Below are 26150 nucleotides of genomic sequence, written 5' to 3'. Positions count from 1 at the left end.
GTTGGCAAACTCACTAGTCAACAGGGCCAAATATAAATAGTACAACGACGGAAATTTCTTTTGAGAGCCACATTTTTTTTTTTTTTTAATATATATTTTATTGATTTTTCACAGAGAGGAAGAGAGAGGGACAGAGAGTTAGAAACATCGATGAGAGAGAATCATCGATCAGCTGCCTCTTGCACACCCCCTACTGGGGATGTGCCCGCAACCAAGGTACATGCCCTTGCCCAGAATCGAACCCGGGACCTTTCAGTCCGCAGTCCGACGCTCTATCCATTGAGCCAAACCGGTCCCGGCGAGAGCCACATTTTTTAAACTTAAACTTCTTCTAATGCCACTTCTTCAAAATAGGCCATGGTATTTTGTGGAAGAGCCACACTCAAGGGGCCAAAGAGCCAGCCACATGTGGCTTGCGAGCTGCAATTTGCTGACCACAGCACTAACAAACCTATCAAATAAGCAAGGAAAGCACATTTTGTAGATGTTGCCTATTTATGGGCTTCACACCTCTGAATTTTTTTTTTTTTAAATCATCAATTCAGGATGTGAAAGGCACAGAATCTATAATTTCTCTCCCTTAAATTTATGGATGAAGAAACTGAAGTCCAGAGATGGGACCTGGCTTGCCCACACTTGCCTGTGTACCTCTCTGCTACATTCTCAGCACCTCAATGTAATTAGCTGCAGGAAATGCCAAGCCAGATTACTCTCACTTTCTTCTCAGCGTGTTAACTACCTTTCCTGAGTTCAGACTCACGAAAGCAGGTTTGGTAGATAAAGCACTCCACCAGGAAAAAAAAAATGAGATTCACAGGGTTGTTTTAAGGATTAAACAATAGATGCAAATAACTGATGTAAGCTGTAGAATGCTGTATAATTAAAACATCAGTATATTATTCAATACTTTATTTTATTCCCAGGAGGGTTTAGAATCATAAGGAAAAAATAAAACAGAAAATTTCAATGACTTCACATTAGCAACAATGCTTTCATTCAACTAACACTGAGATGAGAGCTTTCCATAAGCCAGACCATTTTTTTCATTGTCTCTTTTTAACTTTAGCTATTTCTGTAGGTCTATAAAAATCTCATTATTTTTCTTTTTCATATAGAGATATAACTTATCTCAAGTAATTTGCACAAATTTTAAGAGAACAACTTGATGATTTTTCAATAGGTATACAGACACGTGTGCACCACCAACATCACCCCTGAAGCTTCCTTCATGCCCCTTCGCAGTCAGCATTTCCCTCTCAGATGCGACATTTCTCTAGCTTCTATATTAGCATATAGTTTTGCCTGTTCTTGAACTTACATTTATATAAATAAAATCATAGAGTTTTTGTTCTTTTATGTCTGGCTTCTTTTGCTCAAAATAATGTCCAGCCGAACCCAGTTTGGCTCAGTGGTAGAGCATCGGTCTGCGAACTGAAGGGTCCCAGGTTCGATTCCGGTCAAGGGCATGTGCATTGGTTGCAGGCACATCCCCAGTAGGGGGTGTGCAGGAGGCAGCTGGTCGGTGTTTCTCTCTCACAGATGTTTCTAGCTGTCTATTTCTCTCTCTTCCTCTCTGTAAAAAATCAATAAAGTATATATATATTTTTAAAAATGTCCAACTGCTTTTTAAGAAATCACAGTATATAGCTGAACCTTGAACAACACAGGGGCATTGACCTCCTGCGTAGTCAAAAATCTATGTACACTTTTGACTCCCCCAAAACTTAACTACTAAAAGCCTACTGCTGACAGGAAGCCTTACTAATAACATAGTCAATTAACACATATTTTGCCCATTATATGTGTTATAATTGTATTCTTACAATAAAGTAAGCTAGAGAAAGTAAAATGTTAAGAAAAGCAGTCCAGCCACCATGGCTCAAGTGGTTGAGCATCGACCTATGAACCAGGAGGACCTGGGCAGGGCACATGCCTGGGTTGGGGGCTCAATCCCCATTGCAGGCTCATTCCCCATTGCGGGGCATGCTGGGGGCAGCCAATCAAAGATATTCTCTCATTGATGCTTCTATCTCTCTCTCTCTCCCTCTCTCTTCTTCCCTGAAATCTATATTTATACTTTAAAAAAAATCATAAGGAAGAGAAAATACATTTAGAGTATTATTGAAAAACTTGTATATAAATGGACCCATGAAGCTCAAACCTGTGTTGTCCAAGGGTCAGCTGTATTGTAATTCTTTGTTTGACTCTCTCCATCAGACATGAGACCTTTGAAAGCAGAGATCATGTCTGATTCATAGCTGTATTCCCATTGCCTAGTATAATACTTAACAGGACTCAGTTAAGATTTGCTGAGTTCAGTGCATTGAGGGCAGCATACAAGATGCAGAGAAGAAACCAGAGAGGAGAAGACTGTCCACCTAGAAAAACAGGTCCTGCTACACTAGCAGAAGGGTCTGCAATTGAGTCTCTCATTTCACACTGTGCTGGCAGAGCTGAGCACCAGGGAAACGGGGTTAGTCTGAAAACGCAGAGCTGTTATTTGGGAAGCATGTTTCATACTAAGAAAATAAATGGTTTTCCAATTCTCACTGCAGGGGTATTTTTAGCAACATGGCTGGCGAATGGCACATCTCTCCTTTTAAGCATAATTCTGCCAAACCCGAAGTCAGCCTAACCTAACACCTTCAGATGGGTGAGGGGTGAAGTGGAGAAAGAAGAACAAGGTTTCTGAGAGGCAAAACAAAAGCAAAAGCACATGCACCAGCACACACAATTTTAAGTCACTCTTCTAGGGAAAGAAAATGCCCCTACTAACCCTTGTCCAATCTTCTCAAACCGTGTGTATTTCTTCTTAGGATCGCCCACACTCACGATGCTTCCTTTGAAAAGAAAAAACAGACACCAGGAATCATCCCCCCGCCCCTCCACAGATCAAGATACGAAACAGGCCCCAATACCCAAAACCAGACTAAGGAAGGCCTAAGCTTTCCCCCATAAGTTCCACCCAAAAGTTTCATCTCCTTACCCTTCTATTCAAAGTAATCTATTCCATTTCTAAATTCCTAACAGCCACTTATTAATTTTTAATTAATTCATTCAATAAACATTTACTCATTTAATATGCTTGCTATGTGCCAAACTCTATGTTGAGTGCTAGGAATAAAAAGATAGATGAGACAGTTAAGACTGTCTCTGCTCTAAAGAAGCTCCATTTCCTGGAGGAGACAGACAAGCATCAAGTCCCATGAAAAAATAATAATCATGTGCTAGATGACAAAGGGGTACAGAAAGAGGTACAAAATACAGACTGGAAAGGCTTCAGATAGGAGGTGATATGTGGACTGATTTTTACAGGGTAAATAAGAATTAGGTAGGGAGGGAAAGGTGAGAAGGGGTCACAAAAGGAAGTACATCAAGTGCCAAGAAAGAGGTACGAGAGAGGTCACTGCGTTTTACAACTTGTGTTCTAGAGATGGTGAAACTGAGGACCACTGAAGGGAAGATACTTCCTCCCAAGGTCACACAGCTCCCTGGTGTTGGGGCTAAGATTAGGAGTTTGGTTTTCTGTCTTCCAGTCCAAAGTGCTTTCCGCTAATGCCAGTTACTAAGATTTGGTACTTTTCATATACATTATCTCCAATTACAAATGAGACTTACAAATGAGGCAGGTAATAACACCCCTATTTAAAAGAAAAGAAAGAGGAGGCCCAGAGAACAGCAGGAAATGGCCCTAGAAACAAGCAGGGCTGGGGCTTCAATCCTGTGTCCTTAACTAAGATGGCAGTCGGCTTCCCATAATTCTATGTTCTAGATATATTTTTTTAAACCTGGTTCAAAGAAAAAAGACTACCTATAGGAACAAATAAATGAGTTAGGCAAGTAGCTTTTCTTTTCTTTTCTTTTTTTAAATATTTTTTATTGATTTTTTACAGAGAGGAAGAGAGAGGGATAGAGAGTTAGAAACATCGATGAGAGAGAATCATCGATCAGCTGCCTCTTGCGCACCCCCTACTGGTGATGTGCCCGCACCAAGGTACATGCCCTTGACCGGAATCGAACCCGGGACCTTTCAGTCTGCAGGCCGATGCTCTATCCCACATGTGTCAAACACAAGGCCCGAGGGCCAAATCCAGCCCACCAGGCCTTGCAATGTGGCCCGCACCGCGCTGTCATCACTGCACTCCGCTGTCAGTTTATGACATTGTCAGTTTATGACTGTTCAGTAAACCATTCGGCCCGCGATTTAGGCTGGATTTTAGATTTTGGCCCCTTCTCTGATTGAGTTCGACACCCCTACTCTATCCACTGAGCCAAGCCGGTTTCAGCAGTAAGTAGCTTTTCCTATTTCATCAGTTCATAAGGGCTCTGGGCAACTTTTAAGAGAGTGAATTTTTTTTTAAATCAAACAAGCCCTGACCAGTGTGTTCAGTGCATCAGCCAAGCACCAAAAGATCACGGGTTCAATTCCTGGTCAAGGGCACATACTTTGGTTGCAGGTTGGATCCCCAGCCCCTGAAAGCAAGAGGCAGTATGCTCTAACTAAAGGAATAAAAGTCATGTTCTAATCCCAGCCCTGTGCTTTTCTGGTTGTATAATTTTGGGCAAGATATTTAGCATCCCTGAGCTTTAAGTAATTTAACTGAAAAAAATAAAAAAAATAAAAAAGAAAAAGAAAAAGAGGATTATAATGTCTGCCTTCACAAGGCTAATATGAGGGATACATTTTTTTAAAAAGTAAGAAAATACCTTGCTTGCCATTTGGTACATAGTACAAGCTCACAAAATATTACTTTCCCTTCCCTCTTTTCCTACAACCAAGATGGCAGATCTGTCTTCTCCTAAGTCAATGACAAACATACAAATAATTAATTTAAAAAATCAATCACAGCACTCTTTCCCATCATGTATAGACAAGGCCTCAAGCCTTTGTCAATACAACGTTATAGACTATTCACTAGATAAAAGCTATTTATCATCTACTAGTACAGAGGTCGGCAAACTCATTAGTCAACAGAGCCAAATATCAACAGTACAACAACTGAAATTTCTTTTGAGAGTCAAATTTTTTAAACTTAAACTTCTTCTAACGCCCAGGCCGTGGTATTTTGTGGAAGAGCCACACTCAAGGGGCCAAAGAGCCGCATGTGGCTCTCGAGCCGTAGTTTGCCGACCACAGAACTAATATATAATCCATGCCTAAGGGTGAGAGATACCTACCGTGTTTCCCCGAAAATAAGACATCCTCCGAAAATAAGACCTAGCGCGTGGAAAGATAAGACATCCCCTGAAAATAAAACCTAGAGCAACTCTGGAAGAAAAAATTAATATAAGACACTGTCTTATTTTCGGGGAAACGGGGTAGATCCTGAAGCAAGCTATCCACAGTCTCTCTCATCACATTCCCATCTTAATGTGGCATCCAATCAGGGCTATTGACTCGGAGGAGGTGGGAACGAGAGAAGGGTGAAGAGAAGCACAGCTTGTGGCTAAGCTATCAAGCACAGCTAGCCAGCCACATAAAGCAAGCCTACGACGGAGATCTTGATAGCAACAACATTCTGGCTTTGTGCTCAACCAAACCTTCAGAGGAAGGTTCAGAAAGCTACAAGGTGCTTACGTAATTTCTCCAAGATCTCTTCATCAGACATTTTAGGCTTCTTCTTCTGCTTCTCAGTATTCCGGGTCAGAGCATCTGGAGGAGTGGTATTACTCTCCGTAGGGGAAATGGGAGATGTAGCCGCATCCCGGGTTGGAGTAACAGGAAGCGGTTCAATCACAGACCGTGTGTAGACCTGCATTGTTGGCATAAGAATTTGACAAGGCCAGCCTCTGTTAGCATAGGGAAGCTCAGGAGCCTCTTTTAACTGTGCGTTAGAACATCCACAGAAAAACAAATCCCAACAAACTCATTCATTCTCCCAGGTCAAAATCTATGTCCCTCCTCCTCTGTGCCAGGCCCACCTGGGTGGTTGGAAAGGCCTTGCTTGCTCTCAGTATACACAGCAAGGGCTAGTGAGAGTCTGAACAATGAAGATATTCAATACAGGTTAGACAACTCCCAGCAGAAATGATTTAAAGGAAATTCTATCATGGAATGGGAATCCCCTTCATCTCCAAATTCTATTCTTTCCCAAGCTGAAATGAATTGTCTAATAGTTGCACAGAGTTTTGCACTAATACAACATTATCTCTTTTGAGCTGCTCCCTCTTTAAATCCTAAACCCTTGCAGAGAAGGAACTACAATTGTTCTTGCTGAAGAAGCAGTAGAATGGAGTCATTTAGACCACAGACTCAAGAATCTGCCTGCCTGGGCTTACATCCCAACTCTTACTTTTACCAGATGTATGACCTTGGGCAGGTTACTTAGCTTCTCTGTGCTTCGTTTCCTCGTTTATAAATGGTGATACTAATGATGCCTAGTTTATAGGGTTGTTGTAGGAATAAATTAACACGTGGAATTATTAAAAGCATACCCAACAGATACTGTACTGTGCTTTAAAATTTTGCTAATTCTATAATATTTCCTATTCATTTACTTAACAAATGTTTACTGAGAATCTACTCTTTGCCTGGCTGTACAAAATGTTGCCCCATCTTCTTGTGAATTAAATCTTGTGAAAAAGTTATAACTAACTACAGGCAGAAAGGGTTAGACGTCATTTAAAAATGAGCAAACTATATACTACTGAGGTTTAGGTGATTTATACTCTCTTTCCCAGAAGATCATTTTAGGCATTTATCGTTTTTTTTTTTTCCATAAAAATATCACAACTATATTTTGGCCAGTCTATAAGTTCTCTGAAGACAGTGAATGTGTCATTCATCCCCGCAGCTCCTAACAAAAAGCATGCATTTAGATACATGTTTTATGAATCAATGAATAAATACTAAATGGGATTCTTCAGCTGGATCTTGAAGGTCAGAAAGGACTTTAATAGGTGCAAATGGGAGAGAGCTTAAGTAAAGACATTGAGATCAGAGACTAAAGCTTCTTTCCTGACTTCTAGCATAATGACTTCTTCATTTTCTATCTTCTACCTATAGACAAAGGATATCCCTGGCACCTCAGGCATGTACTTTCATGTTCTGTCATTTTTATTTTTATTTTCAAATAGAGGTAGAGAGAGAGAGAAACAGCAATGATGAGGTTCGTTGGTCGGCTAACTCCTACATGCCACACACTGAGGATCGAGCCTGCAACAAACAGGACATATGCCCTGAGTGGTTCATGGGTCGACGCTCACTGAGCTACAACGGCTGGACATGCCTTGTCCTTCTTGTTTAGTTCTCTGAATTTTAAAAAAGCTCATTGAGGGTACAAACCCTGCCTTTTTCTTCTCTAGTAGTCTCCTTGTCTGGCTCCCGGCACAGACCTGCACACACAAAAAGGCCACTGTGCTACAGTGGAAAGCAGCCTGGATTTAGAATAAATTACCTGCTTTCAATCCTGGCTCTTTTGGTTACTAAGAGACTTTAGGTAGCTCAATTTACCTTTCCAAATCTCAGCTGCTTTTTCTATAAATTGGGAATGATCAGTGCCTTTATAGAAACGATTGCTATGGGGACCTACTGCAAGGGTGATTCCACAGATTATAAATCCTTATCCTAAAAGGTCATCTAATCCCTTCAATTTCCTCCACAGCATCTCCCACAATCAGCCAACCAACTTCTGCTAAAACACCTCCCTGAATGCTTAACTCAAAGGAACCTTTTTTTTGTACTATCACAGGGTTTAAGCCCTAGATTGTTCTTTCGTTACAAAGCTCTTGTCATAATAAAAAGTCCAAGTTTTATATATGCAGAGTATTATCTGATAATAGGTCAATGCTCACTGAAGCTAAATTAAGTAGAAGGCATGAACCCCTGTTGTCAGAGAGAGGACAGAAGGACTGTGGCTGTTCTGAGATGGAAGAAGCTCCTAGGAAGTTAAGTAAAGATCACTGCCAATATCAGGCATCCGGATATCCAGCATATTAATAGCACTAACGTATTTATCGACTCTCTTGGGTCTTTCAGTATCACCGGTGACGGTCTAAGAGGCTGAATGCTGTGCATTTGACAGAGAAGAGAAGATCTGCAGCCGGCTAATTTGTTGCTTCCCAGGAGACTGGAATCGTTTATGTTAGTCATGCACTAAGCAACATCAATTCTGTGTATCTTCCTGTCTGCGGAGAACAGACTAAGTTAATGAGGGCTGGGACAGTGTACACACCAATTGTTTAGGACACTTTGGGGCTATCTGCAAACCCATGATAATATATATATATATATATATATATATATATATATATATATATATATATATATATATATATATATATGGCTCACTGTCTTTAATTATAAAGAAAGTACCTTTCAATCAAATTGGTTCAGTGATCTCACCAACGCCTAAGTCTAAGGACCACTACCCGAGTATAAAACCTCTAGGCCACGAGCATCAGCCCCAACCTCCCGCTCCAAACTGTAATAAATCTCGTCCCCAAAGACTCACAGATTTTGTGTGCTCTGGGCGTGGAGCAATCACGGGAGGTGGGGTAGCATCATCATCGTCGTCTTCATCTTCTGAAACCGGTGGCACTGCGGGGGTTTCAGACACAGTCTTCACGTTCTGTACCGCGGAGAAAAAGCCAGATTCCATCAGGTCCAGCTTTAAGACACAGGACCGAAATCTCCCCACCCCTCACCAAAGAAACCTCATCCCGACACCCCCTCTGAAACCCACATCAGCCTCCTAGCTGTTCACCTTTGTGAGGCCAGTCAGGAACTCGGTCGGCTTCCCTCTCGTTCAGTTACCACTATCCACTCAGTCCCTTTCTCCCATCCAAAGCCACCTGGGGACTGGGAAGCCAGGTGACAGCGCTTCTACCTGCCTTCCCCAATCCAGACCCTGAAGACAAGCACGTAGCTCCTTCTTCGTCTATGAATTTTTCTCCCCACACTGAACAGGTAATAAAATATGACATGTAGGGAAGGGATGAGAAGTTTGGAATTCTACCAAGTTTATCATTACATTCCTTACCCCTTTCTGATATGGTGAATGGAAATCCAGACAGGCACCTGCCTCTCCTTTTCCTCTCTTTACCAAAACCTCTCGCACACCGAGTAGGTCCACAGGTGCCCTCGCCTCAACCGGAAGATACAGAACCTCAGGAGCCCCTTGTCTCAAGAGAACAATGCGTTTCTCCCAAGACTGGCTACTATGCATTTCACTGGTCCTGGAATGAACCTTGGCAGCATGACTAATTGGATCTGCTCTAATCTCAGCAACAGGATTTTCACATGCAAACTGTAACAAAGCTGGGCCAAAAACAACATGTTTGGGGGCAGGTCCAGGCAAAAATATCATACCGTTGCTGTTTATACCACAGATTTGAGAGACAAAATAGCTCCAAAACCTGAGATGTTTGATGGAGATTAAATGATCACAGCACAGGACCCAAGAGGCAACAGAGAGATTCTAATACATGTAGACATGATTCAACAGTTTCAGATGTTTTCAGGGCACCTACGCTGTGCTCAGTAAGATACTGTGATGGACACTGTTGGCATAAAGATACAAAGATGAAAAGGGTGGTCCATGTCCTGAGCAGCTCATCACCGAATAGAGGAGACAGAGGGTGAGTTGCCCTTTTGCCTGCCATTGGGGCCTCTGGAGAGAGGACAGCAGGGGGTCAGAATGACAGGGGGATAGGTGGGAACTTACCTAGAGGAATACTAGACTAGAGCTACTGTTACCGTGTGGCAGGCTGGCCTTTACCACATGTGACATACTAAGGTACTAGGCATAACTAAAACTTTCAGTGCCAGGCACATGAAAGCAACAAGCTTTGTGTCACTGTAAGCAATGAATTTATCCTTTTGGTCTCAAGTTTTATCACTTGAGGAATGTGGAGAAAAGTAGTAGTATAATTATAATGAGTCACTTTCAGTCCTACAATCCAATAGAGGTTCTTTCCCTGTCAAAGTGAATACATATATATATATATATATATATATATATATATATATATATATATTTATTTATTTTTGGAGGGGGGGTGTTAATCCTCACCCAAGGATATTTTTTCCATTGATTTTTTTTTTTTCTTAGACAGAGTGGAAGAGAGGGAGGAAGGGGGAGAAAGAGAGAAAAAGAAAGAAACATCAATTAGCTGCCTTCTGCTCGAGCCTCAACCCAGGGCCAGGGATCAGATTGGACCTGCAACCCAGGTATGCACCTTTGACTGGGAATCAAACCTGAGACCCTTCAGTCCATAGGCCGAATCTCTAACCACTGAGTAACACTGACCAGGGCTCAAAACATATATTTATATATTTTGATATTTTGCTATTCTAATTTACATATAAATTAGAATTGATTTTTAAAGGGAGGAAGGCAGAGGGAGAATCAGAAACATCAATCAGCTGCCTCCTGCACACCCCCTACTGGGGATGTGCCCGCACCCAAGGTTCATGCCCTTGACCGGAATCAAAGCTGCAATCAAAGCTGAATCCAGCAAACCAATTAGGCTATACTAATTTATTTCCTCCCCACTATTCCTCTCAACGTACTTTAACCAGAAACCCAAAATGGAAATTAAGTTGGCTACCTCTTCACATGGGTTGTTGCCTTGGGGCATCCTGATGTATACTATAAACACTAGATGTGTTTGTTCTCTACAACTCTGTAGAGAAGGAGATTTCATCATCTCCTTTAGCAACACATTCTGTTTTCCCAGGAGGAAGCTTTGGGTGGTAGTATTCACAACTATCAGAATCAAGAGCTACAGGTTTTTATCCCAAATTTTTATTTCTTATCCCTGTGTCCTCGGTCAAGGCTGTCCTACTCTAAGCCACATGTTTCTCATCTCTAAAATGGGGATAATGACAGCAGCTCCCTAGTTGAGGATGTGCATTTTAGTCTAAACTAACATCTTGGAGGATAAAAAAGAATTCTTTGAAATTAAAATTCTTAGAGGGCCCTCAGGAGGACGAAATAAAGTGAGGTGAACACAAGAGCTCTGTAAACAGTAAGGAGCTAGGAAGACATAAGTAATCAATTAAATTATCGTTCTGTCTAATAACCACAAACCTCTGTTTTGTAAAAAGCCAGTGATTTTAACTCATTCATTCATTCACTCACTGACTACGAGGCTCTCTTTGACAGTTTGGGGCTATCCTAAAGAAAAAAATAAAGTCCCTGGCTTATGCTTTATATTTTAGGAGAGGAAACAGTCAAAATTAACCATTTCCAGTAGTAGTAATATGATAGTCTATGAGAGTAGGGATTGGTTGCAAGGAGGGAACTATTACTTTAAACAGAATAAAGTACTCAGGCAAATTATTCTAATGAGAAGTCATATAAGCAGTGGCTTGAATGAACTTAGAGAGCAAGCCAGGGGATTCACTGGGAAAAAGAGTATTTCTGGCAGAAGGAAGAATTCGATGATTTTAATAAATCTTTAGAGTTGTGTGGCCATCACCAGAATCTAGTTTTCTGTTGGTTGGTTGGTTGGTGAGTAACACTGTAGAAGAATCCAACTGGACCATTTGGAGAAGCACCCCGTTTTGTCTTTAGAATGTAGGCCAGTCAGATCCAGAGAAGAATCTTCTAATCTCTTCCTTTAAGAATAAAAGTTTGACTAATAGTATTCTAGGAGCCTCGTACGCAGAGAGGGTGAGCACGCAGTATGCATATACTCACTTAATTACCCGGGTTTTGGTATGATGCTCTTCTATTTCACTGTGTCTGACATCCTCTCCAGAAAACCTTGGTTTTACCTTCTCCAGAGAATGAATTGCCAGTTTCTGCTAGGGCCGGGAAGGACAATCACTCAATGGCTTAGAGTGGAGGAAGAGATTTAGGCATTTAACTGCATCTTAAATAGCTTTAACTGCATCTGTCATTAGTTCTCTCCCTGCCTACTCCCGTTCATCTCGAGTTTCAGAGGTGCTATAAATTCTGAGCCTTTTGAGGATTCTGCAGTCTAGGTATACAGGTCAAGCTTTGCCCATGGAGTTTCCTCAAAAAATTAAAACTGGAACTCCCATTTGACCCAGTAATCCCACTTCTAGGAATGTATCCAAAGAAAACAGAAACACCAATCAGAAAGGATATATGTACCCGTATGTTCATAGCAGCACAATTTACAATAGCTAAAATTTGGAAACAGCCTAAGTGCCCATTAGCAGATGAGTGGATTAAAAAACAGTGGTACAACTACACAATGGAAATCTATATTGCTTTGTGTCTAACTAATAGTCCATTGTATTGATATAATACTTTTTAAAAAAACCATTCATCAATTGATGTGCATTTGGGTTGTTTCCCTTTGGGGCTGTTATGAATAATGCTCATATGAACATTCATGCACCCATTTTTGTGTGAATGTATGTTTTCATATCTATTGGATATGTACTCAGAAGTGGAATTGTGAGGTCAGATGGTAACCCTATGCTTATCCTTTTGAGAAACTGCCAGACGGTTTTCCACAGAGGCTGCCCCATTGTGCGCTCCCACCAGCATTAGGAGGATTCCAATTTCTTCCTTTGATTACTTTTCACTCTAATGCCTCGGTTCTCTGAATCTTCTTAAATCTCCTTGCCTAAACCCCCTGTGTCCTTTATCCTTGGTTTTCCATCTTTTTTATAGTTTATATCATTAATGTGGCCTTAGATGTATTTGGCTTTTAATCCTTGTGAATTTATTTATTCAATAATATCTTTTAATTTCTAAGAATTCTTTTTTTTATCCTCGTGTAATTAGTTTAGACTAAAATCAAACTATACCAGTCTCCTATTTAAAATATTCCTTAGCTCCAGCACTAAGTCCAAGTTCTTTGGTCTGAAATGATGGATCCTCAACTTGGCTTTTGCTTATGCCACCTCAGGTAAGAAAGCACTGCCCTTCCAGGTGGCTCAGTTGGTAAGAGTTTTGTCTCTCAATACGCCACTGTTGCCAGTTTGATCCCTGGTCAGGACACACATAAAAAGCAACCAATGAATGCATAAATAAGTAGAACAACAAATCAAAGTCTCTCACTCACACAATAAGTAAATAAAAACATTTTTTTAAAAAGCATTGCCTTTTCTCTGCCTGGTATCACTACCTGTGTTTACCTGACACTATATTATAAATCTTTGTTTATGTGTCCGGTTTCCTCATGTACTGTGAGACCAAGAGCAAAAACCTGACCAGTCTTTGACTCCCCAGTCTATCACACAGTAGGTGTTCATTTCATAAATGAGAATTCAGGAACTACAAGGCATACAATCTGAGATCTCAGACCAATGCCACAAATATAATATTAGAGCCAGAAGCCCTTAATAATCATGTCTGTTACATGAACAAATCATTTAGTCCCAACAACTCTGTTCAAACTCCTCTGTACTACTCGGCAGAATAAATCACTCCATCAAATATGAATCCCAATGTACGTTATTTATACCTCTCTTGCAGCCTTTATCCCTATAGTCTTCTGTTAATTTCTCTTTCAAGGACTGAGATAGTGCATATACATTTTTCTATCACCAACACATTGGCACAAAGAAGGTGCTAAGTAAATATTTATAGTATGAAGGAGTAAATGAATGATCAGGAGAACTGAATTTTGCATTGGTTTCCACTATTAGCTCATTCGAGGATAGGGAGCAAGTCATTTAATTTCCCTGAGTCTCGATTTCTTAACCTGTGGTATGGGGAGATAACAATCCTGTCCAATTATTTCACAAATCAAATGAAATGACCTGTATGGAACCAATATGGGAAATAATGACATGCTACCACAATAGAAACCATATCCCTCAGGTAAAACTAGTAAGGATATCATGTACTGAGCCACAGGGACAAATGTTCTGAATTGGGAGGGGAAATGTCCTTGACAGCCTGAGTGGCTTTAATTGTAGTTACTAAGCCAGTACAGGTTTTCAGCAAGCAGGTGTTATCCTCTCTGCCATATGGCCTGAGCCCCAGGGCCCCTCCCCCTCTTCACTAACAAACGATGCGGCTATGGCTTTACTGCAGTCTCCTTTATGAGATCTCTCTGCCATCTTCTCTCTCAGTTCCCTGCCTCGGTGAGAAAAGAACCCTGGACTAGCACTCAGAAGACCCTAGTTCTAATCTGGTTCTGCCATAATGATGGGAGAAAAGAGATATTTTGGGGGGCTAGCCATCTGAATCTAATCACTGCCCCTTTAACTGTCTGGTCCTGCAAGACCTATTTACTCCCTTTTAGAGAGGCCATAAACCTTCCCCAGACGAAGTTATCGGTGCTGGCACTAGGCCAGGCCTTTGGTTCAGGTCTCAAAGCCCCAGCACATAGGGATCTTTAAGAACTTGCAAAGGGGACCGGAAACACCCTATATTTGGGAGACAAAGGACTGAAAAAGATATAAAAAGGGACAACTTCCTCCATGATGCTGCTCAGAATTTGAAAGATTTCCCCCCCCCCCTTCAGCGCCCGTGCATAATAAAGAATAACTCCATTTTTCTAAGCATTGCTTGGTTCTTCTCTGGTCTTCTGTAACAATAATAGCTAATTATGAGTCTCTAGGAAACTATTTTTCTACCTGTGAAATGGGAATGAGAATACTTCCTTCACATGGTAATTGTGAGGTCTAATTATTAGTACAGTGCCTGGCACATATTGGACACTCAATATATGAGAGCTGCCACTCCTCCCATAAAAGAATAAAGATATCTGAGCCACAAAGCACTGCTCGGCTTTCTCCAGTAATTCACTATTCAACAGTGGTAAGAACCTCCCAGAGATCATTACATGTGCAAATGCTTCCCATCTTTTAATTACATATCTTCAATCGATGAAAGAATGAATAGGGGAAAACAACGCACCCTGGGAATCTGATACCTATTGCCATCAACCCTTCTCAATTTCATATGATAGCTTACTATTTAAAGACCCTTTCAAACATATCATCATATTTTATTTGCTCTGGAAAATAGAACTCGTAAGCTGAAAGAGGCAAAAGGATCTTGTTTTTTATATCAATAATCAATAAATCAATATTTTTCTTGATTAAGGTATTACATGTGTACATATCTTCCCATTGTCTCCAAGCCCCCTCCCTCCCTCCCCACACACACACCAAGAGGGATCTTTGAAGTCATTGAGTTTTACTCCTCAGCCCTTCCTGACAGGGCATTTACTACAGCTTCAGGGGACACCTTAAATGGACAGAATATGCCGCCTTCAATCATGAGTCGTAATCCTGGTTTTGTATACCCAAACCAAAGAGCGGGAATTCTCTTCTAAACTCAGGTTTTTGAAGGCATGTCCAGGTAAGGCAAAGCATATCATCCTCTTTTTATTGATTAAAAAAGCCCAAGCTCAGAAACTGGCTTTCAAAGACAAATGAAAAACTGAGCCTAAAAGCCAGTTCTTCTGGTTCCGAGGTTGGGATTTCTAGAACATTAAAAAATGAAATAAAAAATTAAAGCTGGAAGGGATATCTACTGACTGAGTCCAATTCCTTTGAAGTTCCCGGTATAGATAGGGACTCTGAGGCCCCGAGTGCGGTAGGGACCAATATGAGGGCCTCCCAGCCTAGGCTCTGCATCTGCCACAATGTCTTTGACCCTAACCACCACACCTGCCCATATCAGAATAGATGAAATGAAGACTTACCAACGTGTTAGAAGAATTATAATCCTCAGCTAGTTTATCTGCAAAGGAAAAAAAGACCAGGGACTCGGTCAGTAAACAATTTCAGTGCATCTGCTCTTGAGAGCTAAGGAAGCCTAGCCAGTCAAGCCTTTGCCGGACTCAGAGAATGACAACAGCATTCCTGGTACTATCGGCCCAATACCATGCTAGGCACATTATACATATTACCTCCCTTATCCTCAATAGATTTCTGGTTTCCTTTTATAGATTTGGAAACTGAGGTTCAGAGATGTTAAGTCATCTGCCCAAGGTACACACAGTTGTTAAATAGGAGTCAAGATCTGAATTCTGGTCAAACTCTAAATACTGTGATAGAACTGTATCCACATCAGCAACACTATCGTCACCAGGCCTGAATCTAAAAGGAAGAAAGGACTCAGGGCTAGGTTGTCCTGAGCACCCATGACAAATTATGACCAGCCTGCAGCTTGGGCTTCTAGAAAGGATCCTCTACATTCATGTCTATTCCCCACAGGGAGAGAAAGACGAAGGCTCAGGAAATGAGAGGCATTAATCATGTCAAGTCTAATTAAAGGCAGAATCTTGTTTCTAATAATAGAGTCAAGCTTCCACAGTAAGGTAATTACCATATTTCACTGATTCTGAGATGTTTTTTCACATTAACATCTCTATAAAAGAGATGTGTCCTATAAAGCCTTTTTTTTTTTTTTAATTCCTCACCCAAGGATATATTTTACTGACTTTTAGAGAGAGAGAGAGAGAGAGAGAGAGAGAGAGAGAGAGATAAATACCTATGTGAGAAACATCGATCAGTTGCTTCCCGTATGCACCCTGACTGGGGATCAAACCCACAACCTTTTGGTGTGCTGGACGATGTTCCAACCAAATGAGCCACCCAGCCAGGGCACATTTCATGTTTTAATTGGCAACCTTTTTTCTTTAGTGGTATATAAAATAATGATGCCTCTTAAAATTAGTGATATCTTAGATTTAATGAAATATGAAACATACACTCAATGGAGATTTTTAGCAAGAAAATAAGTTTAAAGACGAAGTATTGCATTCGGTTTTATTCTTTAATTCCTAAAGTGACTTTGCTGATTCAAGAAGCTTCGCTGGAATTAAAGAGAAAAAATATTCTACCAAATCCAACACATTCCTCACCAAGAACCAAGCCCAGAGAATGTCCAAGACCCCAATTCCCGTTATATAAGAAAGTACCAGGTAGTACTTCTTCTGTCCTATGACAAATAATGGACCCACAAGCTATGACAAAATGTTCTTAAAACAAACCCTGAATAGCCAGCTGTACTCTGGTGAGATCAATTCAGGATGCACTTTAAAAATAACTCATTAGTTCTTTTTGTCCAAAAGACATCAACGTAGGGCAAAACAAAGCGCAATACTATGTCCTCACTGCACAACCCCAACCTGATGCTAGTGTTTTTGAGGACTGGGTATCGTGATAATAAATCTTTCTGGTCCATAAAAGAAACAAGTAAACATTGTTCCTTTTAACCAAGATGTACCATGTCTACATATCAAAATCAAATTCCATAGCACAGGACAGAGTAGAGAGGATCGCCAGTCCCTTAATCTTACCAATGAGGAAACTAAGGTTCAGAGAAGAAGAGAAATGGGCTCAAGATTACACAAATGACGGGAGCTGGTTTGGCTTAGTGGATAGAATGTCGGCCTGTGGACTGAAGGGTCTCGGGTTCGATTCTGATCCAGGGCATATGCCCAGATTGCAGGTTCAATTCCCAGTGGGGGGCATGCAAGAGGCAGCCAATCAATGATTCTCTTTCATCCTTGATGTTTCTAACTCTCTCTCTTTCTCTCCCTTCCTCTCTGAAATCAATAAAAATATATATTTTTAAAATAAGATTGCATAAATCACTGGCAACGTAGGTTTAAACTCCCTACACTACTTTTTGTTAATCAGCACAGAAAATAAAATGCTGAGAAAAAAAAATATAAAAGTTGACAAAATTTGGCATGAAAGATTATGCTTGGGTTATAAACCCACAAAGGGTTGAAAGGCCCGAATTTAAAACACACTTCCACCACCTTATCAGTTGAATCACCCAGAGCAATTCACTTAGTATCTCTAAGCCTAATTAATTTCTCTGAGTCTGTAAGCTGGGGATAATAATCCTTGCCCTACCAATCTCACAAGGCCACAATGAGAATCAAATGAAATCATATATATATATATATATATATATATATATATATATATATACACACAATATATATATATATATATATATATATATATATATATATATATATACACACACACACACATACATACAAGCATATATAGATTGAGGTAGTGTTATCATAATAGTATGAGAAGAGGAGAAACAGAAAAAGGAGAAAGATGACTTTAAAAATAAACCAAGCCAAACATAAAATTTTGCCTGGAGTTGGTCCTAGTCTGCAACTTCTAGAAAATTAAAAATTTCACTCACATATACTCCGTGTTACTCACATATGCATACATAGATGAGTATACACACAATTACCTGGATTGTATAGCATTCATTCATAAATACTTAAGTGGGTTTTAATTCCAAACGCATGAAAACCCACAGAGCTATGCTTCCATTTACATATATGTCACTTTTTCACATCTACATGTAAACATAAAACAGAAAGTTTTCCAAAGACGTTGCAGCTGAGGCTTTCAAAGCCAGCTCTAATCTCACATCTCCCTGACAAAATCCGTAGAACCCAAGCTCTACTCTCCTGCCTGGAAAACTCGCCCCGCACCACCCCTCAACCCCAATTCCTCCTTGGAATGCCCCAGTCCTTCAACACGAGAAATAAGGCAGGCCCAGCGGGGCCAGACGTGAGGAAGGAAATACTGCTGGGAACATGCATGACCCTCTCCTGGGCACCACGATGGCAGCATGAGTGAAGCTGCAGTCTGTCATCCTCGCCATCTGTGCCCTTTGATACAAGCCAGATACTTGCTGGGAAAGCATCCTTCAAAATGAGCTGGTTCACCCTGGTTCTCACCTTCCCCAGTAATACTGCCCTTCGAAAAAGACAGCGTGGACTCCGGAAAGAGCACTGAACTCGGAGGTCAGAGACCAGCTCTGCCACTAAATCAGACACATCAGAAAAGCCGTTTTTGGCTCTGTCTGCAAAACGTGGGGCACTGGAAGTGATATACATCCTAAGGCTATTTCTTGCTCTGACATTCTAAGATGCTACACAAAAGGTAAGTCTCCAGAAATGTAGGCCTTCTCATGACTTGTCTAGGAAAAGAAAATTTCTCTACTATGAAAGGAGGTTCCCCAAATGAAGTTCCTAGAGGCAAGTAGTAAACTCAAAGGGTGCCCGGCTTCTAATCTCAATTCTGCTATAAAAGACAACCCTGGGAACCATCGTCCCTTACATAGGGAGTATATCTGAAGCACATTTATTATTGCTGACCTGTTTTTCACTTGACTGATAAAAATCAGTGCCTTGATGAAGAAATTGGGCTTGCCTACTTAAAAGGTACACATTAAATGTGTTATTAAATAACTTAACAATATTAAAGATACTGGCGATAATGATGGCTATATTTCCATGGCATCATTTATAACCTATAAAGGACTTTCGCATCAATGAGCTCATTTTCTCCTCACTACAGCCTCCAGAGATAGGAATAATTACGCCCATTTTGAGGCTCAAAGAAATGAAGTGACCGTTGAAGGCTAGTGAGTGTCAGAAGTTAGATCTTCTACCACAAAGTGTATGTCTTTTCATGTCATATTTTTTTAATTGTGCCGTTTCAGAGTCAAGACTCAAGTGTGATGCAAAACCCATTGCCTTGGCTCTCAAATTCCAAAATCCTGTCTTAGCGGAAGGACCGTCTCCACTCTTTCCAATACTTTCTTCTCTCACCCCAGGCCAGCAGGCTCTTTCCCACCCACAAGAAAAATCCTTTTTCCCAGGCTGCCCTGTGCGCACGCAATCTTGTACCTGTAAAGCTCATGTACTTCTGGCTGTTGGAGGTCTTCTTGGAGTTATAGAATTCCAATACATCCAGCACAGCCTGCGGGTTTTTCTTCTGCTCCGACTTCGTGATGTTTGATGTCTGAAGCAAGCGGGCCCACTGTTCTGGCATCCCCTGTGAGAGAGACATGCAAAGCTGTCAGGAGGATAGTCACAGGGGGCCTAAAGGAAAATCAGCGCTCCTCTGATACCTGCTAGCAGCCAAGGGCAATTATAGTCATTCCTTTCTCTCTATACCCTCCGAGTGCTACACAAGCCTCTTTTATAAGACTTACTTCATTGGATTAGTCACTTCTTGAGATTTTGCTCCTTCACCAGGCTAATCCTCTTTTAGAATAGGAACCATGTCTGATTTGTCCCAGAACAGAGCCTGCTGCCAAAAGGCCACCTCACAGAGCTCTATTTAAGAAATGAAGATTCAAAGGATTGCTTTGGTGCAATTTTGGAGACCGGTCAAGTGTCCCTCTCGTGAATAAAAGAAGATAGTAACGAGGGTCTCAAGCAGACAGAAGCCATCAGGAAGAATAGAAAGGACTGCCTCTCACAGGGCACAGCCAGAACTCTGAAGGCCTTTCTGTGGCCTGGGACTTACTGTAAATTCCCCTGTGACAGCATCAAACCCAACGTGAATCGTGTGCTCAAAGTCTGAAGGAAGAGAAATCTCCGGCCGCTCCTTCTCCTTCTTTTTGTTTGCTGCAAAAGAAACAGAGAAAAGGAAATTTTTTAAAAAGAAACAGAAACATTATTACATGTTTAGGCTTATTTAGCTCTTTTGTTGATCTGTAGGCTCCTTTAGAGGCCAAGAATTATCTATTTCATATCTGTATTTACAGAGCCCAATGCTGGGCTTACACTGGAATAGATGCTCAATGCACGAGTGAAGACTTAATTTTTTGTCTAACTTAAGGGAGGCACAGAAAGAACACTCATCAGAGTTAATAGTCCTGTTTGTACTACAAATGAGCCCTCTGATCCAGGAAATTCCCTTTCTTCTTCGGAAGCCTGGTTTCCCCCCCATCTGTAAAGAGTGAAGGCTCCAGTAGGCTGTCTCTAAGGACACTTCCAGCCCTGACATCCTCTATTCAATGAGCTTCTATAGCCTGCGTCCTACTTACTAGGGCTTTGACCATGGAGTTCTTTAAGGTTCAATTACAGAATTTTATATTTGGAAGTAGATTTAATAATGTGAGTCGCCAATATTTTATCAGGTGCTTACCAGGCAATGGCTCAAATTCTTTCCTATGTATTAATTAACTTTAGCCTCACAGCATCTCTATCACTTAGGTACTACCATCCTTATTTTACAGATAAATAAGATTAAGTTATTTGCCCAAAATCACATGATTAGTAATTGGCATGCCAAGGCCCAAACCCAGGCAGTCTGGCTCAGAGCCTGACCTCTATACCACTAGGCTATGCTGCCTCTCTGGGTTAAAACCTTTAAGGCTCATTAAGTCCAATACTTGCAGGGTCTGGCATAAAGTAGATGCTCACTACAGTCCTGCTGGCCTTGCAGAGAAGCTGTAGTGCTGAAGTACCCTTGTTAGGGGTTGAATCGTGTCTCCCCAACTCTTAGTGCCTCAGAATGTGACCTTATTCGGAAATAGGGTCACTGAAGATGTAATTAGTTTTGTATTTGTATCATGCTCTAGTGATTGCAAGGCCCTTTCCCATATATTAATTCTCTAGAGTCTCAAAACAATTGTGTGACAAGCAGAGCAGTGATTATGGTGCCCATTTGACAGAAGAAGAAATGGGGATACAAGAAATTAAGTTACCTGCCCAACATCACGGAGCAATTCAGAAGCAAATGTGGAACCAGAACTAAGGTGCTCAGACTTCCAGCTTTATAGCCTTTCTATTCTGTCACTCTGCCTCTCATGAACTGCTGCTGCTTATGATTCTGCTCTCTCTTTGTTCTCTCCAAATGCATTTATCTTCTATACGGTGGTCAATTTTATCCATTCTTCTCTCTCTTCAGTGCCACCACCCTATACCAGGCAGTTATCTTTGGCCTGAATCATTCTAAGAGTTGCCCATCATCCGCATTCTGGTCCTCTCCAATGAAAACAACAGTTGGAGTAACCTATAGACTTCCTATTCAAAGTGGCATCAGTCAGCATCACTTGGGAAACTATTGAACACATAGAATCTCAAGCTCCACCATAGACTATCGAATCAGAATCTAAATTTTAATATCTCAAACTCCACCATAGACTATTAAACCAGAATTTAACTTTTAATAAGATCCTTAATGATTGGGTGTGTATAAAAGTTTGAGAATCAACCCACAGCCAACATCATACTCAAAGAGCAAAAACAAAGTGTTTCCCTTAACATCAGGAACAAGATAGGGATGTCCACTTTCACCACTCTTTATTCCATATAGTACTGAAGTTCTAGCCATAGCAATCAGACAAGAAGAAGAAATAAAAGGCACCCAAATTTAAAAAGAAGTAAACTGTCATTATTTGCAGATAACATGATATTGTATATAAGGAACCCTAAAATCCCACCAAAAAACTAGTAGAACTGATAAATAAATTCAGTAAAGTACCTGGCTGCAAAATAAATATCCGGAAATCTGTTTCACTTCTATACACCAATAATAAACTATCAGAAAGGGAAGCTAAGAAAACAATCCCATTTACAATTGCATCCAAAAATAATCCTTGGAATAAATGTAACCAACGAGGTAAAAGACATGCACTCAGAGAATTATAAAACACTGAAGAAAAAAACTGAAGAAGATACATGTAAGTGCAAGCATATACAGTGTTCATGGATAGGGAGAATTATCAACATTAAGATGTCTATACTACCCCAAACAATCTATAATACCATGCAATACCTGGCAAGATACCAACAGTGTATTTCACAGAACTAGAACAAATTTTCCAAAAATTTATATGGAACCACAAAAGACGCCGAACAGTCACTGCAATCTTGAGAAAGAACAAAGTTGAAGGAATTACGCTACCAGATATCAATCTATACTATGAGGCCATGGTACTGTTATGGTACTGGCACAAAAACAGACTTATAGACCAATGGAACAGAATAGAAAGCACAGAAATAAATTGATGCCTTTACAGTCAATTAATATTTGACAAAGGAGGCAAGAACATACAGTGAGGTAAAGACAGTCTATTCAATAAATGAAATTGGGAAAATTGAACAGATAGATGAAAAAAATTAAACTACACCACCTTCTCACACCACATACAAATAAACTCAATATGGATTAAAGACTTAATTGTAAGTCACAAAATCATGAAAATCTTAGAAGAAAACACAGGTGGTAAAATCTCAGACACTTTTCTTAGCAATATTTTTTCTGATATATCTCCTCAGGCAAGAGAAACAAAGAAAAATAAACAAAGAGAAATACATCAAACTAAAAAGCTTTTGCACAGTGAAGGAAATCATCAGCAAAATGAAAAAACCCATTAAATGCCAGAACATGTTTATCAATAACACATCTAATAAGGAGTTAATACACAAAATTTATAAATAACTTGTATAACAACACACAAAAATAACAACAATCGGATTAAAAATTAGGCAAAGAACTTGAATGGACACTTCTCCAAAGAAGACATACAGATGGCCAGGAGACATGACTAACCATCAGAGAGATGCAAATTAAAACCACATTGAGATATCACCTCATGCCTGTCACAATTTCTATCATCAATAAATCCACAATCAACAAGCATTGGGGAGGAAGTGAAGAAAAGGGTCTCCTCATGCACTGTTGGTGGGTATGCAGATTGGTGTAGCCTTTATGGCAAACAGAATGGAGGTTCCTCAAAAATTAAAAATGGAACTGCCTTACAACCCAGCGATCCCACTTCTGGGAATATATCCAAAGAAAGCTGAAACACTAATTCAAAAGAATACAGACACCCCTATATTCATTGCAGCATTATTTACAATTGCCAAGATTTGGAAGCCCATCAGTAGATGAGTGGATAAAAAATCTGTGGTACATTTACACAACAGAATACTACTTGGCTATAAAAGAGAAGGAAACCTTACCTTTTGTGACAATATGTCACAGTATTATACTAAGTGAAATAAGCCATTTGAGAAAGACAAATATCATGATTTCTCTTATATATGGAATCTAATGAATAAAACAAACAAAATAGAAACAGACTCATAGATACAGAGAACAGACTGACAGCTGTCAGAGGGGAGGGGTTTGGGGAACTGGGTCAAAAGGGTGAAGGGATTAAGCCAGAGGGGGAAAAAAACCAAAACACCTCACAGACACAGATAATAGTATGGTTATCACTAAAGGGAAAGTGAACACACAATATCATAGACATATAATGTATTATAGAACTGTACACTTGAAACCTGTATCATTTTATGAACCAATATCACCCCAATCAAATCAATAAAAATTAAAACAGATAAAATAAGTCCAGCCGGTGTTGCTCAGTGATTGAGCACTGACCCATACTAGTAAACCAGGAGGTCATGGTTTGATTCCCTGTCAGGCCACATGACCAGGTTGTGTGGCTGGATCCCCAGTAGAGGTTATGCAGGAGGCAGCTGATCGGTGGTGCTCTCTCATCATGGATGTTCCTATCTTTTTCTCCCTCTCCCTTCCTTTCTGAACCCAATAAAAATATATTGTTAAAAATGAAAAAGAAATGACCTATCGAACCATAAAAGCACATTATGAGGTGAAAGAAACTGATCTGGAAAGACCACAGGTTTTACCCACTCCACAATGTTTCTTCCAGAAGCAGCTGCTCGGGGAGGGAAGGCTAAGGACTTACCAAGGCCGAAATTAAGCTGCCATTTATGACATAAATCCATCTGTCCTGCGTACAGGAATGCATGGGACATGTTGCAGGGCTTTGGAATTGCTTTCTGTGCCTAAATTTCTTTTGATCTAGTTACTTAAAAGTGTCTTAAGAATAACTGTTATTTTTATGTGTTATTTACATTTTTTGCTTTATATTTATATCACTATATTTTTACATATTATTTATATTATGTTAATATTCCATCCTAGGCTTGGAATAGCAAATGCAAAAGGAATTTTGGTAAAGAAGTCACAGACAGAGAACGGCTCAGAGGATGAGCGGTGTACAGAACGGAGCCCCAGGGAAATGAAGTCCTTGAACACTCACTGGTAAACACACAGGGTAGCGCTGAAGGAGGCTCTGCTTCATAGACAGTACCTCCTCCTCTCGTTCTCCCTTTGAACAGTCAGCCATCTTTTAAAGACTGGCTCAAGTGCCACTTCTTCCCAAATGGATTTCCTGACCTTTCCTCCCTCTGTGAATTCCCAAGACACTGAGTCATTATTCAGTTATTTCCTATCTAATATGATTCCTTGAGGTTTTTGAAGGCTTACCTCCTAAACTAAGATGTAAACTTCTTGAGGGGAAAAAAAATCATGGCCCACATGATAATAATAGCTATGCATTTTTACTATTTTAAGGTTATTACTGCTGTGTTATGGCTGTTATAAACTACTGTTTTTATTATTGTTATTGTTACTTTGAGGATCACTAAGGTAAAGAAAATGTTTGTGCTTTGTAAGCTAAAGTTACCTTTGTAAGTTGACTTATCTTTAACATAAAAATGTATCTGAGACATCTCTATGGCAACCTATGAGATACCTGGATCAGAACTTCCCAGCTGGATTACTGACCTCAAAAACTGAGATAATAAATATTTTTTAAAATATATTTTATTGATTTTTTACAGAGAGGAAGGGAGAGAGACAGAGAGCCAGAAATGTCAATGAGAGAGAAACATCGACCAGCCGCCTCCTGCACACCCCCCACCGGGGATGTGCCCGCAACCAACGTATATGCCCTTGACCGGAATCGAACCCGGGACCTTTCATTCCGCAGACCAACGCTCTACCACTAAGCCAAACCGGTTTCGGCTGAGATAATAAATATTTGTTGTTTTAAGATGCTAAAAAAAAAAAAAAAAAGTAGGAAAGGAAAAGAGAAGGGAAGAGTGCTAGAGTAATATTTCCTATCTCACTCATTAACAGAGAACTGGCTGAACAGAAAGCAGAATCATCCTGTAACTAGAGATCCCTGGCTTGAGGACATAAAGTGGAGAAACAAGCTTACAACCTCACACATCCTAATTTTAACCCTATCTGTGGCCTAGTCTACTCAGCTTTCTGAACCACAAGGCCGACAATTTTAAGTCCCATGTTGCTATACAGCTATCCAATTCTCAGCACAAGACACTGGCCTTATTTATATTTTTAAAGGATTTATTTTTAAGAAGCACCTCTCATTGGTTCAGCTGAGCTAATCTGAACTCAAGGCAGTAAAACACTCCAAACTTGGAGAGATAAACACTGACATAGTCCAGTTTTAAAATTAACTTTGCTAAATGCTTCCCAAGCTCAGATAATTCCACTTTGGTTGTGAACATGTAGCCAGAAAAAGATTCCAAACGAAAAGCTGCAGGACTTCTTAGAATAAACCAAAGGCTCCAGGCCCTGACCACAGGAACCAGGCTCTCCCACATGGAATTCTGCAGCTCAGCACCATTACAGG

The 26150-nt window shown here is 40.3% G+C and overlaps 1 protein-coding gene across 4 annotated transcripts in view; it reads right to left on the bottom strand.

Moving 5' to 3' along the window:
- The window catches only part of PAK1 (p21 (RAC1) activated kinase 1), a 113737-nt gene that overhangs the window by 15493 nt on the left and 72094 nt on the right, over nt 1-26150 (bottom strand). For all 4 annotated transcript variants that reach the window (XM_084895014.1, XM_084895015.1, XM_084895016.1 and 1 more), the window contains exons 3-8: nt 20192-20292; nt 19567-19714; nt 15586-15623; nt 8454-8570; nt 5579-5753; nt 2777-2840 (exon numbers count right to left, since the gene is read on the bottom strand). In XM_084895014.1, coding sequence (XP_084751140.1) covers nt 2777-2840; nt 5579-5753; nt 8454-8570; nt 15586-15623; nt 19567-19714; nt 20192-20292 — 643 coding nt within the window. The remainder of the gene's footprint in view (nt 1-2776; nt 2841-5578; nt 5754-8453; nt 8571-15585; nt 15624-19566; nt 19715-20191; nt 20293-26150) is intronic.

The sequence above is a fragment of the Pipistrellus hanaki genome (genome assembly GCF_964339955.1).
Source record: "Pipistrellus hanaki genome assembly, chromosome: 9".
NCBI lineage: Eukaryota > Metazoa > Chordata > Mammalia > Chiroptera > Vespertilionidae > Pipistrellus > Pipistrellus hanaki.
The sequence above is the reverse complement of the archived record's forward strand: the minus strand, read 5'-3'. Positions and strand labels throughout refer to the sequence as shown.